The following is a 13,437-nucleotide window of genomic DNA, read 5'->3' on the forward strand; positions in this document are numbered from 1 at the left end:
AGCGTGCAGGACATTGGGGAGGGTGCGCTTGGAGCGAGTAGTGCGCATATTATGTACGCCAGTATACCAGCCTTCCCCCAGTGATTATAATTGTCCGCTCGTGTTATGCAACGTGAAGAGCTGCCTGCCGGGTTTCGTCTGCTGGACCGGAGCCAGACTGGAGCCTGGACACCATCGCCGGATCTTCCACCATACCATCTGCAATCCCCATGTGAGTGTCTGTGTGAGAGACAGGCCCGTTTGTCCAGGGAATAAGTTAAGACCGTAGTTAAGGCTGCCCTGTGTACTTTTCCTTCCTCTTTCTTTCTTGTACATTCTTTCGTTTCCTCTTCTTCTTTGTACATTTGTTAATAAATTGCCTTGTTCTTTCTGGTTTCTCCTTAATCCGATCGTCCTAGTCTTTTCTCCATTGGGTAAACGTGGCATGATCGGAACCGCCATAATCGGGTCTAGTCACTTGTTAACAGCTCGGATCGCGGATCGCTATCCGCTCAGAGTTTCCATCCATATCCGTGATTCGAGCGGGAGTTATTCCCTCGTTTCCGGTCGGCGTTAGTACTTAGGTAGTAGCGAATCCCTAGGCCTAACAACCCTACCTAACGCCATGCCGGGAAGGACGTTATAACTTCCAGGGTCGCGTCGGCCAGATAAGAGGACAAGGGGATTAACCCCCCCTTGATAAGGGGAGAGCCGACGTTTGAGATCCGCAACAATATATATATATATGACGTCATGCAACATTTCATGTTGTCATTGTAAAGGAAATCGAGGTAAACCTACAACAGCACTCGGTAGAGGCAAGCTGAACAGTTTACCATTTGAATCCCACTGATAGGCTGGATCTGGATTCTGACCTGAACCAAAATCGAATCGAATCGTCTTGTTCTTGTCACCAAACCAACTCATCCACGACGTTTTGTCATTAGTCGTCCATAACTTTTTGAAATATCATGATATTCATCCTTCTTTGTCCAATCACTCAATGGTGGTGAAGAATCACAATTTTTTTTAATTCTCGTCCAAATCCGTCAACAACCTTTTTAGATTTTCTGCTCACAAACAGGCAAGAGCGAATCCATGACGTCGGTTCACCTTTGGTGGTCGAGGTAATAATTGCTCGTCCAAGGTTCACTAAACACCTTAAAATGTGAATTTAGGGACGTCTTACACTGTCACGTGACCATGTAAGTAACTATATGCATTGATTTGTGGTGGATTGGATTGAAAATTTAAAAAATCTGGATTTGTTCATGGATGAATGGTGGATATGCGTGGAAGTTACCTGATGCACCCTTTAAGCCTCATTTACATATCCGTGAGCACACCTTGTTCATTTAGCCCAATCCGGCACATCGTCACATCCTGCGATTGGCCATTCCCCCGGAGGGAGGAGGCGCTTCCCCAATCTCGGAGGGAGGAGGCGCTTCCCCAATCTCGGAGGGAGGAGGCGCTTCCCCAATCTCGGAGGAAGGAGGCGCTTCCCCAATCTCGGAGGGAGGGGGCGGTTCCCCAATCTCGGAGGGAGGAGGCGCTTCCCTAATCTCGGAGGGAGGAGGCGCTTCCCCAATCTCGGAGGGAGGAGGCGCTTCCCCAATCTCGGAGGGAGGAGGCGCTTCCCCAATCTCGGAGGGAGGAGGCGCTTCCCCAATCTCGGAGGGAGGGGGCGGTTCCCCAATCTCGGAGGGAGGGGGCGGTTCCCCAATCTCGGAGGGAGGAGGCGCTTCCCTAATCTCGGAGGGAGGAGGCGCTTCCCCAATCTCGGAGGGAGGAGGCGCTTCCCCAATCTCGGAGGGAGGGGGCGGTTCCCCAATCTCGGAGGGAGGGGGCGGTTCCCCAATGAGAGAATATAAAGGAAACACCGAGCTGTAAATTGTGCAGAAAGCAACACCTGTGCAGTCTCGAACCCAGGTCCTTCATTTTCCAGCATGCCTCGTACCATCCACAGAACTCAGACCGCCCAGGGGATCTTCCCCATGCTTCTCGTCCTGGGGGCCATTTTGAGCGCAGCCCACGGGGCTTCTCTGGTCCCAGGAGTGTGGGAAGAACGAGTTCAGCACCTGGAGAACGCAGCACGCCAGGTAATTGGTACTCGGGTGAACAAAAATTTGGTGGAATGATGTTTTTGGTGTAAAAGGGATAGTGTAATATTTAAATACAAATGTCTCGGCCTATTCGTTTACCTGTGTCGTCATACAAAGAAGCCAGGTTCGAATCTAATCCACCGGAATGCTCCCCTTGATCACCAGTTCCCTTGTACTTCATATCAGAGTATTAATTAATACCTGTTCATAATATAATACGGAATCATATAATTAACGTTTGTCGTGCATGTGATAAATTTACCTTGATGTCTCTTCAATCCTAATTTTTTAAAAATCACAAAAAATAGCGAAACTTTTTGTGGTGTTTATCCCAAGAGGGCAAGGAGGAATAGCCGGCACTGCCAGGCCAGGTGATCTTTTACCGGTGGTGGTGTCGGGATGTGTTGGACATTGAAAAGCTATGGAGTTATTGATCTCGTGGTAGTTACCTTTTACCTGCGGAGCCTTGTCTGACCCACATCGCAATATGCACTTTATAGAAACCTTTAGTGACCTCAAAATGGGCATCAAGCCCAACGATTGGTAGATTAAATCCTTGCACACATTCTGTGATACTGAGACACAAAATATGGAGACTCTTCGTACTACATTTCGACCATGAAAGAATAACCTAAACGCACACACACGAACACAAAGAAACAAACACACAAACAAATACAAACAAACACACAAACAAATATGAACACACAAACAAATACATCCAAACGAACACACAAACAAACAAACGAACACACAAACAAATACAACCGAACACACAAACAAATACAAACAAACACATAAACAAATACAAACAAACACACAAACAAACAAACACACACACACAAACACAAACAGACGAACACACAAACAAATAAACAAATACAAATGAACACACAAACAAATAAACAAATACACACAAACAAATAAACAAATACAAACAAACACACAAACAAATACAAACAAACGGACCCACAAACAAACACTTGAAAATATGCTGTAAGCATCTCTGGCCATTCATTGGCTCTGCAGACCCACGATGTCTGACCCTTGTGAATCTTAATGGGAAGAATAATTAATAAACGCTCTCCCTATCCCCCTCCCTTTCTCTCTCTTTTTTGGTGATGCTCCAGGAGTTTGAACGGCAGCAGAGAATCATTCTCGCCAAAGATCTAGCGGAGTTCGCAGCCAAATCAAACCTGGGTCCAGCTGGTTTTGGCTCTCGAGAAACCGCCGGAGAGCCGTCCATGCTGGCTGATCCCGCCTGGAGCGATGCTGCTGGAGCCATGGCGGGAGTCGGGCTCAATGCTGTGGAGCCGCGGGTGCGCAAGGCGAGCTGCAAGAATTTCTTTTGGAAAACCTTCACGTCGTGCTGAGAAGCCGCTTCCAAAACGTATCTCCATTCTAGTTCAGAAGAGCATCTCCATCCCAATACCTAAATCCATCAAACATGCCTTCACTATGTTCCTTTAAATCCTATATAAACACACCTCCATCCCATTCCCTAAACCCATCAAGTACACCTTCACCACAAACTCCTTAAATCCTATATAAACACACCTCCATCCCAATCCCTAAACCCATCAAGTACACCTTCACCACAAACTCCTTAAATCCTATATAAACACACCTCCATCCCAATCCCTAAACCCATCAAGTACACCTTCACCACAAACTCCTTAAATCCTATATAAACACACCTCCATCCCAATCCCTAAACCCATCAAGTACACCTTCACCACAAACTCCTTAAATCCTATATAAACACACCTCCATCCCAATCCCTAAACCCATCAAGTACACCTTCACCACAAACTCCTTAAATCCTATATAAACACACCTCCATCCCATTCCTGAAATCTCACAAACACACCACCATCAAATTCCCTTAATCTCCCAAACATTCTTCCATCCCATTCCCTAAATCTCCCAAACATTCTTCCATCCCATTCCCTAAATCTCCCAAACATTCTTCCATCTCATTCCCTAAATCTCCCAAACATTCTTCCATCCCATTCCCTAAATCTCCCAAACATTCTTCCATCCCATTCCCTAAATCTCCCAAACATTCTTCCATCCCATTCCCTAAATCTCCCAAACATTCTTCCATCCCATTCCCTAAATCTCCCAAACATTCTTCCATCCCATTCCCTAAATCTCCCAAACATTCTTCCATCCCATTCCCTAAATCTCCCAAACATTCTTCCATCCCATTCCCTAAATCTCCCAAACATTCTTCCATCCCATTCCCTAAATCTCCCAAACATTCTTCCATCCCATTCCCTAAATCTCCCAAACATTCTTCCATCCCATTCCCTAAATCTCCCAAACATTCTTCCATCCCATTCCCTAAATCTCCCAAACATTCTTCCATCCCATTCCCTTAATCTCCCAAACATTCTTCCATCCCATTCCCTAAATCTCCCAAACATTCTTCCATCCCATTCCCTAAATCTCCCAAACATTCTTCCATCCCATTCCCTAAATCTCCCAAACATTCTTCCATCCCATTCCCCAAATCTCCCAAACATTCTTCCATCCCATTCCCTAAATCTCCCAAACATTCTTCCATCCCATTCCCTAAATCTCCCAAACATTCTTCCATCCCATTCCCTAAATCTCCCAAACATTCTTCCATCCCATTCCCTAAATCTCCCAAACATTCTTCCATCCCATTCCCTAAATCTCCCAAACATTCTTCCATCCCATTCCCCAAATCTCCCAAACATTCTTCCATCCCATTCCCTAAATCTCCCAAACATTCTTCCATCCCATTCCCTAAATCTCCCAAACATTCTTCCATCCCATTCCCTAAATCTCCCAAACATTCTTCCATCCCATTCCCTAAACCCATCAAGTACACCTTCACCACAAACTCCTTAAATCCTATATAAACACACCTCCATCCCATTCCCTAAATCTCCCAAACATTCTTCCATCCCATTCCCCAAATCTCCCAAACATTCTTCCATCCCATTCCCCAAATCTCCCAAACATTCTTCCATCCCATTCCCCAAATTTCCCAAACGCACCTCCATCAGGGATCCACTCCACCAGGAACCCCAAATTCCCATTAGATCATGGATCTCATTTCCTCATCAACCTGATGCATGTATCAACCCTCCGATTTCGCATCCCAATCACTTTCCTTCTCTTTTTTCGTTCGATTCCATTTCTTTATTTCACTTCATTTTCAGGCTGAGGTGTCACGTTTTGTTCTTTCCTCAAGTGTGACGTGTCTTTGGCAACGTCTTTGTATGAAGATGTGAATAAAGATGGCGAGTTCAAAACACCATTCATTCTGTATTTTTGGAATGTTACATTCAGGTGAAGTTTGCAATTTACATAATATTTACAGAACGAAAGTTTAATTTATTTTATTTTTAAAAATAACTATTTGTAACTCAATGATTTTCCTTTTGGCAAAGGATGAGTGTTTGGAATTTTCATAAGGATAAGGTAAAAACACGAGCGCGTTTTCTGGGGGTCGATGCAGACAGATTATTATGAAGAGAGCAAACGCATTTTTTATTATTAAAAATAAACATAGAATTATTTTATTATTTAACATAAATATAAAGTATTATTTTATCATTTAACATAAATAAAGTATTATTTTGTTATTAAACATAAATAAAGTATTATAATTATATTTATTTATTTATTTATTTATTTATTTTGTGGAAACATAATCGAGGCTCGTGAAAGAGCTAACATTTATCACACAAACAAATCAACCAGACAAACAAAGTATATAAAAAGGGGAGCGGTAGACAAGATGGGGAGAGAAGGGGAAGCACATAAACACAACATTTGAGAGCAGGGACATCGGGAATGTGTGGGAGGGAGAGGGCTTGGGGGGAGGCGGCGTGGGAAGGGGGGTGTGGGAGAGAAGTATAAACACGAGGACACCAAGGACTTCCAGGAAAGAAGTTGGCATTTCAAAAAAGTGGATCTGGGGTGAAATAGCGGGGGTAGAAAATATCAAGGTTTTGGATGGGGGAAGATAAGAGATGGTGGTGAACAGCTGTTTTAAAGACCTGGAGGGAGGAGTGGGATTGAAGAGAGTGAGGGAGTTTGTTCCAGAGGCGGGAGAAAAGAGGAATGAAAGAGTGAAGGTGAGCAGAGCGGGGTGCCAGACCGTATCGAAGGCACGTGATATGTCGAGGGAGACAGCTCTAATTTCCTGTTTGGCATTGAGGACCTCCATCCATTGTTGAGAAAGCAGAAGCAGCATGTCCAGAGTAGAGTGACCTGGTCTCAAACCAAATTGATGATCAGAGATCAAGCCATTGGAGAAGAGGAAAGATTTCATATCTGAAGCAATGATGGATTCCATGACTTTGCTGATAATTGGGAGAAGGCTGATTGGTCTGTAGTTGCTAGGATCTGTTTTTGCACCTTTTTGTGCAAAGCGGTGATGTTGGCTGATTTCCAAGCAGCTGGCAGATGAACTTGAGCAAAAGAGAGGGTGAAGAGAACAGAGAGAGGGAGTGAAAGAGCGGAAGAACAGGATTTTAGGACCCGTGGGCTGATGCCGTCAGGTCCAGTTGCAGAATCAGAGTCGAGGGTTGACAGAAACTTTTCCACCTTGTCAGGAGGAAAGGACACGGAGTCCAGGAGCAGCTGGGTACGACTGGGTACGGTGGGTACAGAGAGGCATGGATTTGGGACACAAGATTTAGAGGCAAACACAGAGTTGAGGCATTCAGCTTTTTCACGTGCGGAGTCAGCTGTGTAGCCGTTTGAGGTAAGGGAGGGGATGGAGGGGGAACAAACACCAGAAACAGATTTGACCAGACGCCACCAGGATTTGGAAGAGGGAGACAGATAAGAGAGTTCTGTCCTGAGAACGGAGAGATATTGTTTCCTGGCTCTCCTGAGGGTGGACACACACTTGTTTCGGGCTTTGTGAAAGGAAATGAGATTTCCTTCCGTTGGATTTGCTTTCCAGGAGACGAAGGCAAGTTGTTTCTGGGCAACAGCCTCACCACAAGATTCCGTGTACCATGGATGGGAGGAAGGGTATGACAACTGAAGACGAGATTTTATTATTAAACATAAACAAAGAATTATTTTATCATTTACCATAAATAAAGTATTATTTTATTATTAAACACAAATAAAAAATATTCTATTATTAAACATAAACAATGAATTATTTTATTATTCAGCATAAATAACGTATTCTTTTATTATTACACATAAATAAAAAAATATTTTATTATTTAACGTAAATAAAGTATTATTTTATTATTAAACATAAATAAAGTATTATTTTATTGTTAAACATAAATAAAGTATTATTTTATTATTAAACATAAATATTCTTTTATTATTAAATATAAATAAAGTATTATTTTATTATTTAATATAAATAAAGTATTATTTTATTATTGAACAAATAAAGTAATATTTTATTATTAAACATAAATAAAGTATTATTTTATTATTTAACATAAATAAACTATTATTTTATTATTGAACAAATAAAGTAATATTTTATTATTAAACATAAATAAAGTATTATTTTATTATTTAACATAAATAAAGTATTATTTTATTGTTAAACATAAAGTATTATTTTATTATTAAACATAAATATTATTTTATTATTAAATATAAATAAAGTATTATTTTATTATTTAATATAAATAAAGTATTATTTTATTATTGAACAAATAAAGTAATATTTTATTATTAAACATAAATAAAGTATTATTTTATTATTTAACATAAATAAACTATTATTTTATTATTGAACAAATAAAGTTTTTTTTATATTATTAAACATAAATAAAGTATTATTTTATTATTATTTAACATAAATAAAGTATTATTTTATTATTAAACATAAATAAAGTATTATTTTATTATTATTTAACATAAATAAAGTATTATTTTGTTATTAAACATAAATAAAGTATTATTTTATTACTTAAGATAAATAAAGTATTATTTTATTATTTTATTATTAAAGAAAGTTATAACATGGTGGGCTATCAGAACAGCCTTCATAGAGGTATGGGCATTGGGCACTCTCCTTTGAGTTGTCAGAATGCAAAAGACCTCAGACTGTGGTGAAGATTTACGTTCCAACAGGACAACGACCCCAAACATACAGCCAAAGCAACACTGGAATGGCTTCAGAACAAGAACTGGAAAGTCCTTCAGTGACCAGGCCAAAACCCCGACTTGAATCCCATTGAGAATCTGTGGAAAGACTTGCTGTTGAATATTCCTGTTCACCGACGCTCCCCATCCAACTTGACAGAGCTTGAGCAAATCTGCAAGGAAGGATGGGAGAAACTCCCCAAATGCAGATGTGCACAGATACAGACAAACCCAAGAAGGCTCGAAGCTGTAATCGCTGCAAAAGGTGTTTCTACGAGGTATTGACTCACGGGGCGAATACTTATTTAAATCAGATATTTCTGTGTTTCATTTTTATTTAATTTGTACTGATTCCTAAAAAGAATTCCACTTTGATATTATGGGATATTATGTGTAGATCAGTGACAAAAAAATCTCAATTTAATTCATTTTAAATTGAGGTTGTAACAACAAAATGTGAAAAAGTCATGGGATGTGAATACTTTCTGCAGGTGCTGTATTCCTGGTGTATATCCCACTATTAATTAGCAATTGGTCAACGCCTTTGACACCGATACGATTTTTTAGCTCACCTGGAACGAAGTTCAGGGGAGCTTATGCGATGGCACGTCGTCCGTAAGTCAGTCCGTCCGTAAGTCAGTCCGTCCGTAAGTCAGTCCGTCCGTAAGTCAGTCCGTCCGTAAGTCAGTCCGTCCGTAAGTCAGTCCATCCGTAAGTCAGTCCGTCCGTAAGTCAGTCCGTCAGTAAGCCAGTCCGTCTGTAAGTCAGTCCGCCCGTCAGTCTGTCCGTAAACACTTGCAACTTTTTCTCCGAAACCGCTGATGGGATTGCGACCAAATTTGGCACAAATGATATTTGTTGTGGTGTGACGAAAGTTTGTTCACGGCATTAAAAAATAATCGCGGTCTAAGGGGGTTTACCGGGGTCAAAGTGGATCCAGGTTTGACCCCCCAAAATAGGAATTTGCTTTTTCTTCTGAAACTACACACACTATTTTGCTGAAACTTGACCACAACCTTCATCACCCGTGATGTACCAAAGTTTGTTCACTGCACTAAGAAAAATTGTAATCCGAGGAGGTATACGGAGTTGGGTGAAGGGTGGGGGAGTTCCCCCCCAAAATAGGTATTTTTTGTTAATTTAAAGTCTTATGATTATGTTAGTTTGATTGTACCTGCTGCCCTGTCTTCCTGCAACCATTGAAATTGGTTTAAAATACCTTTAGTCAGTGCAGTATACTGTTTATTCCACCAGGTGTGTGCCAGGGGTATTGCCCATATGTTTTATTAGGTAAACGATACCCCTACCAGGGGTATTGTTTACCTCATCGCCATTAGAGGCTTTAAATTGCATCAGATGTGGCAGTAAATGTGATTTGTTGCTTCCAGCTTACCGGTTCATGACAGAATACGCCATTTGTGTTTTTGCCACCGCTTCCTCCATCCCTACTGCATTTGGAATCCAGTGCGGCACAGATGGACGACTTGTCTTCACACAATGCGGGCACAGATGGGCAAATTGTGCGCTCACAATGCGGGCACAGATGGGAAATTTATGTTCGCACAATGCAGACACAGATGGGCAACTTGTGTTTGCACATTGCCAGCATGGATGGGCAACCTGTGTTCGCACAATGCAGGCACTGACGGGCAACTTGTCTTCACACAATGCGGGCACAGATGGGCAACTTGTGCTCTCACAATGCGGGCACAGATGGGCAACTTGTGTTCGCACATTGCCAGCATGGATGGGCAACTTGTGTTCGCACATTGCCAGCATGGACGGGCAACTTGTGTTCGCACAATGCAGGCACAGACGGGCAACTTGTCTTTGCACAATGCGGGCACAGATGGGCAAATTGTGTTTGGACAATACGTGCACAGATGGGCAACTTGTGTTCACACAATGCGAGCACAGATGGGCAACTTGTGCTCGCACAATCCGGGCACAGATGGGCAACTGGTGTTCACACAATGCGAGCACAGATGGGCAACTTGTGTTCACACAATGCGAGCACAGATGGGCAACGTGTCTTCGCACAATGCGGGCACAGATAGGCAACTTGTGCTCACACAATGCGGGCACAGATGGGCAACTTGTGTTCACACAATGCGAGCACAGGTGGGCAACTTGTCTTCGCACAATGCGGGCACAGATGGGAAATTTATGTTCGCACAACGTGGGCACAGATGGGCAACTTGTTTTCGCACAATGCGGGCACAGATGGGCAACTGGTGTTCACACAATGCGAGCACAGATGGGCAACTTGTGTTCACACAATGCGAGCACAGATGGGCAACGTGTCTTCGCACAATGCGGGCACAGATAGGCAACTTGTGCTCACACAATGCGGGCACAGATGGGCAACTTGTGTTCACACAATGCGAGCACAGGTGGGCAACTTGTCTTCGCACAATGCGGGCACAGATGGGAAATTTATGTTCGCACAACGTGGGCACAGATGGGCAACTTGTTTTCGCACAATGCGGGCACAAATGGACAAGTTGTGTTCGCACAATGCGGGCATGGATGGGCAACTTGTCTTCGTGCAATGCGGGCATCTTGTTTTCGCACAATGCAGGCACAGATGGGCAACTTGTGCTCGCACAATGCGGGCACAGATGGGCAATTTGTGTTCGCACGATGTGGGCATGGATGGGCAACTTGTCCTCGTGCAATGCGGGCACAGACCGGCATCTTGTTTTCGCACAATGCGGGCACAGACGGGTAACTTGTGCTCGCACAATGCGGGCACAGATGGGCAACTTGTGTTTGCACATTGCGGGCACGGACGGGCAACTTGTGTTCGCAATAAAGTATCAGGTGCATGATCTACCTGTATTATGAATATATGAATTCCATACAAACACATTGTAGATTGCGAGGAACTGTCGAAAAAGCTTTGTGGGCAAGGAAACGCATTGGGGGGTTTGCCGTTGCCTTCCCAGCAGAAGTAGTTGGGGCAGGAATATTTAATTTGGTCACAATAGCGGCGATAGGTGAACTACTCTTCACGTAACATATCGTGGGAGTCTTTAACCAACGACCATGATGCTAGATGGGACACACAGCGCTGGGTGTGGCACACTCATTTATACACCTTGCTGTGAAGCACCAGGCCCAGGTAACCTCGGGAACACTAGAAAGGAACTCGGTAGAGAACGTACCTCCGCCATGTTGAACAGTTTCGGTATGTATTCCACTGATAGGCCAGACCTGGATTCGGACCTCAACCAAAATCGATTTACCTTGTCCACGTCACACACCCAACCTGTCCACCAAGCTTCATCCGATCTTCAGTGGCGGAGGTAATAATCCAGACTGGACTGCCCAAAGGTGCGTACCTTCCAACTGCACCTGGAAACTATATCCTGCCAAAACTACAGAATGTTCGAAACAACGAATGTATAACCGACCGGAATCTAATCATGAATATGATCACCTGGTTTCATCACCACAGTGCTGCTGATGCAGTGCCCCTGCAGGTTCGGAAAAGTAGGCGGGGCACACGATGCCATATTCATTTCGCAAGGCATTGTGGGATCTTTACCATCCAATGTTGAATGTTAATGGACGGGACAGCGAGTTCATCGTCCCAGTCACCTCGAAGGACCCTACCTGACATAATTAGATAGGTAGTAGTAGTATGCTACTCCTGAAGGTGTGTCTTGAGTCCGCATGATGGACTCGAGATGATCATGGAGCGGGATGAAGACATCTTGCATCGCACAGATGCTTCCCAGGATTTGTAACACCAGGTGCCAGGTTTGTGTAAAATCTCCGGGTATAAAACAGGTATGACGGCTCTGGAATGATGAGGTGAATGCAAATTTCAGGTTATTACAACCAATACCGTCGCTATCGGTCTGAATTACGGAATGTCGCATCAACAGGTCGTTCTTCATCGATGCCTAGACCATTCATCTCATCATCACCTGGCACGTCAGGCCTCACATGCATGGTTACCTGCACCTGCACCCACCTTACATTTTCCTCCAACAACAAAACCCCCTACCACAAACAAACGCCATTCCTTCGACACTCCCATCGTCCAAACAAAATGGAGCACAGGTGCGCACTTACCTTTAAGCTAGATAGTCCAGGTTAAATTTACAACCCATCAACTGTGAGATTTGTGCTTCGCAGGTAGCGCTTTGTATCGCAAGGTGGGCATGGGCTCGGAGGGACTGGGCCGGCATTAGTTAGCGGATCCCACGTTGACCTTCATGAACGGGTGAGTTATTGCCGGCATCCTCTGGCAAATTACAACTTCCTGCTCTAACAGGGGGGCACTGCATCAGCAGCAAGAACTGATGCAAACCAGGTGCTGAAAATAAAGAAAAAAAAGCAAACAAAGCAGGTGGATGTTGAAGATCTTATAACGTCTTTCAATGAAAGGTAGGCGAGTTATCGCCAGCACCATGATAAGATTACAACTTCCTGCTCTTACTTGTCTTGTCTTGTTTTATCAAAGTAATATCCCATTAGAAGTTGACTCTGGAAGCGATATTGGGATGATACTATAATTTTCCATATAAAACACAATGTCCTTGGGAAGGAGATGGGAAAAACGAAGGAGATGGGAAAAACGAAGGAGATGGGAAAAACGAAGGAGATGGGAAAAACGAAGGAGATGCCCTTGAGATGTGCTTGTCTACTTCTGTGTTTACTTGTGACCATCTACTTGTGTGTACATATACTTGTGACCATCTACATCTACTTGTGTGTGCATCTACTTGTGACCATCTAAATCTACTTGTGTGTACATATACTTGTGACCATCTACATCTACTTGTGACCATCTACATCTACTTGTGTGTGCATCTACTTGTGACCATCTACTTGTGTGTACATATACTTGTGACCATCTACATCTACTTGTGTGTGCATCTACTTGTGACCATCTAAATCTACTTGTGTGTACATATACTTGTGACCATCTACATCTACTTGTGACCATCTACATCTACTTGTGTGTACATATACTTGTGACCATCTACATCTACTTGTGACCAAAAACCATCTACTTGTGACCAAAAACCATCTACTTGTGACCATATACATCTACTTGTGTGTACATATACTTGTGACCAAAAACCATCTACTTGTGACCAAAAACCATCTACTTGTAACTAAAAACCATCTACTTGTGACCAAAAACCATCTATTTGTGACCAAAAACCATCTACTTGTGACCAAAAACCATCTACTTGTGACCAAAAACCATCTACTTGTGACCATATAC

General features: G+C 42.9%; 1 protein-coding gene across 1 annotated transcript; it reads left to right on the plus strand.

Annotated features, from left to right (window-relative positions):
• Window positions 1-1,880: 1,880 nt before the first annotated feature.
• On the plus strand, window positions 1,881-4,145 carry SST (somatostatin). Its single transcript, XM_068119271.2, has 2 exons — window positions 1,881-2,078; window positions 3,212-4,145. The coding sequence occupies exons 1-2, from the start codon at window positions 1,926-1,928 to the stop codon at window positions 3,452-3,454; spliced, it is 396 nt and encodes a 131-aa protein (XP_067975372.2). The 5' UTR covers window positions 1,881-1,925; the 3' UTR covers window positions 3,455-4,145.
• The last annotated feature ends 9,292 nt before the right edge of the window (window positions 4,146-13,437 follow it).

This window comes from Myxine glutinosa, unplaced genomic scaffold (assembly GCF_964187855.1).
Source record: "Myxine glutinosa unplaced genomic scaffold, kmMyxGlut1.1 SCAFFOLD_1656, whole genome shotgun sequence".
Taxonomy (NCBI): Eukaryota; Metazoa; Chordata; class Myxini; order Myxiniformes; family Myxinidae; genus Myxine; species Myxine glutinosa.

Coding starts and splice junctions, on each gene's coding strand:
- SST (XM_068119271.2), top strand. CDS start 1,926: ATGCCTCGTACCATCCACAGAACTCAGACCGCCCAGGGGATCTTCCCC. Junction 2,079..3,211: donor TGGAGAACGCAGCACGCCAG/GTAATTGGTACT, acceptor GTGATGCTCCAG/GAGTTTGAACGGCAGCAGAG.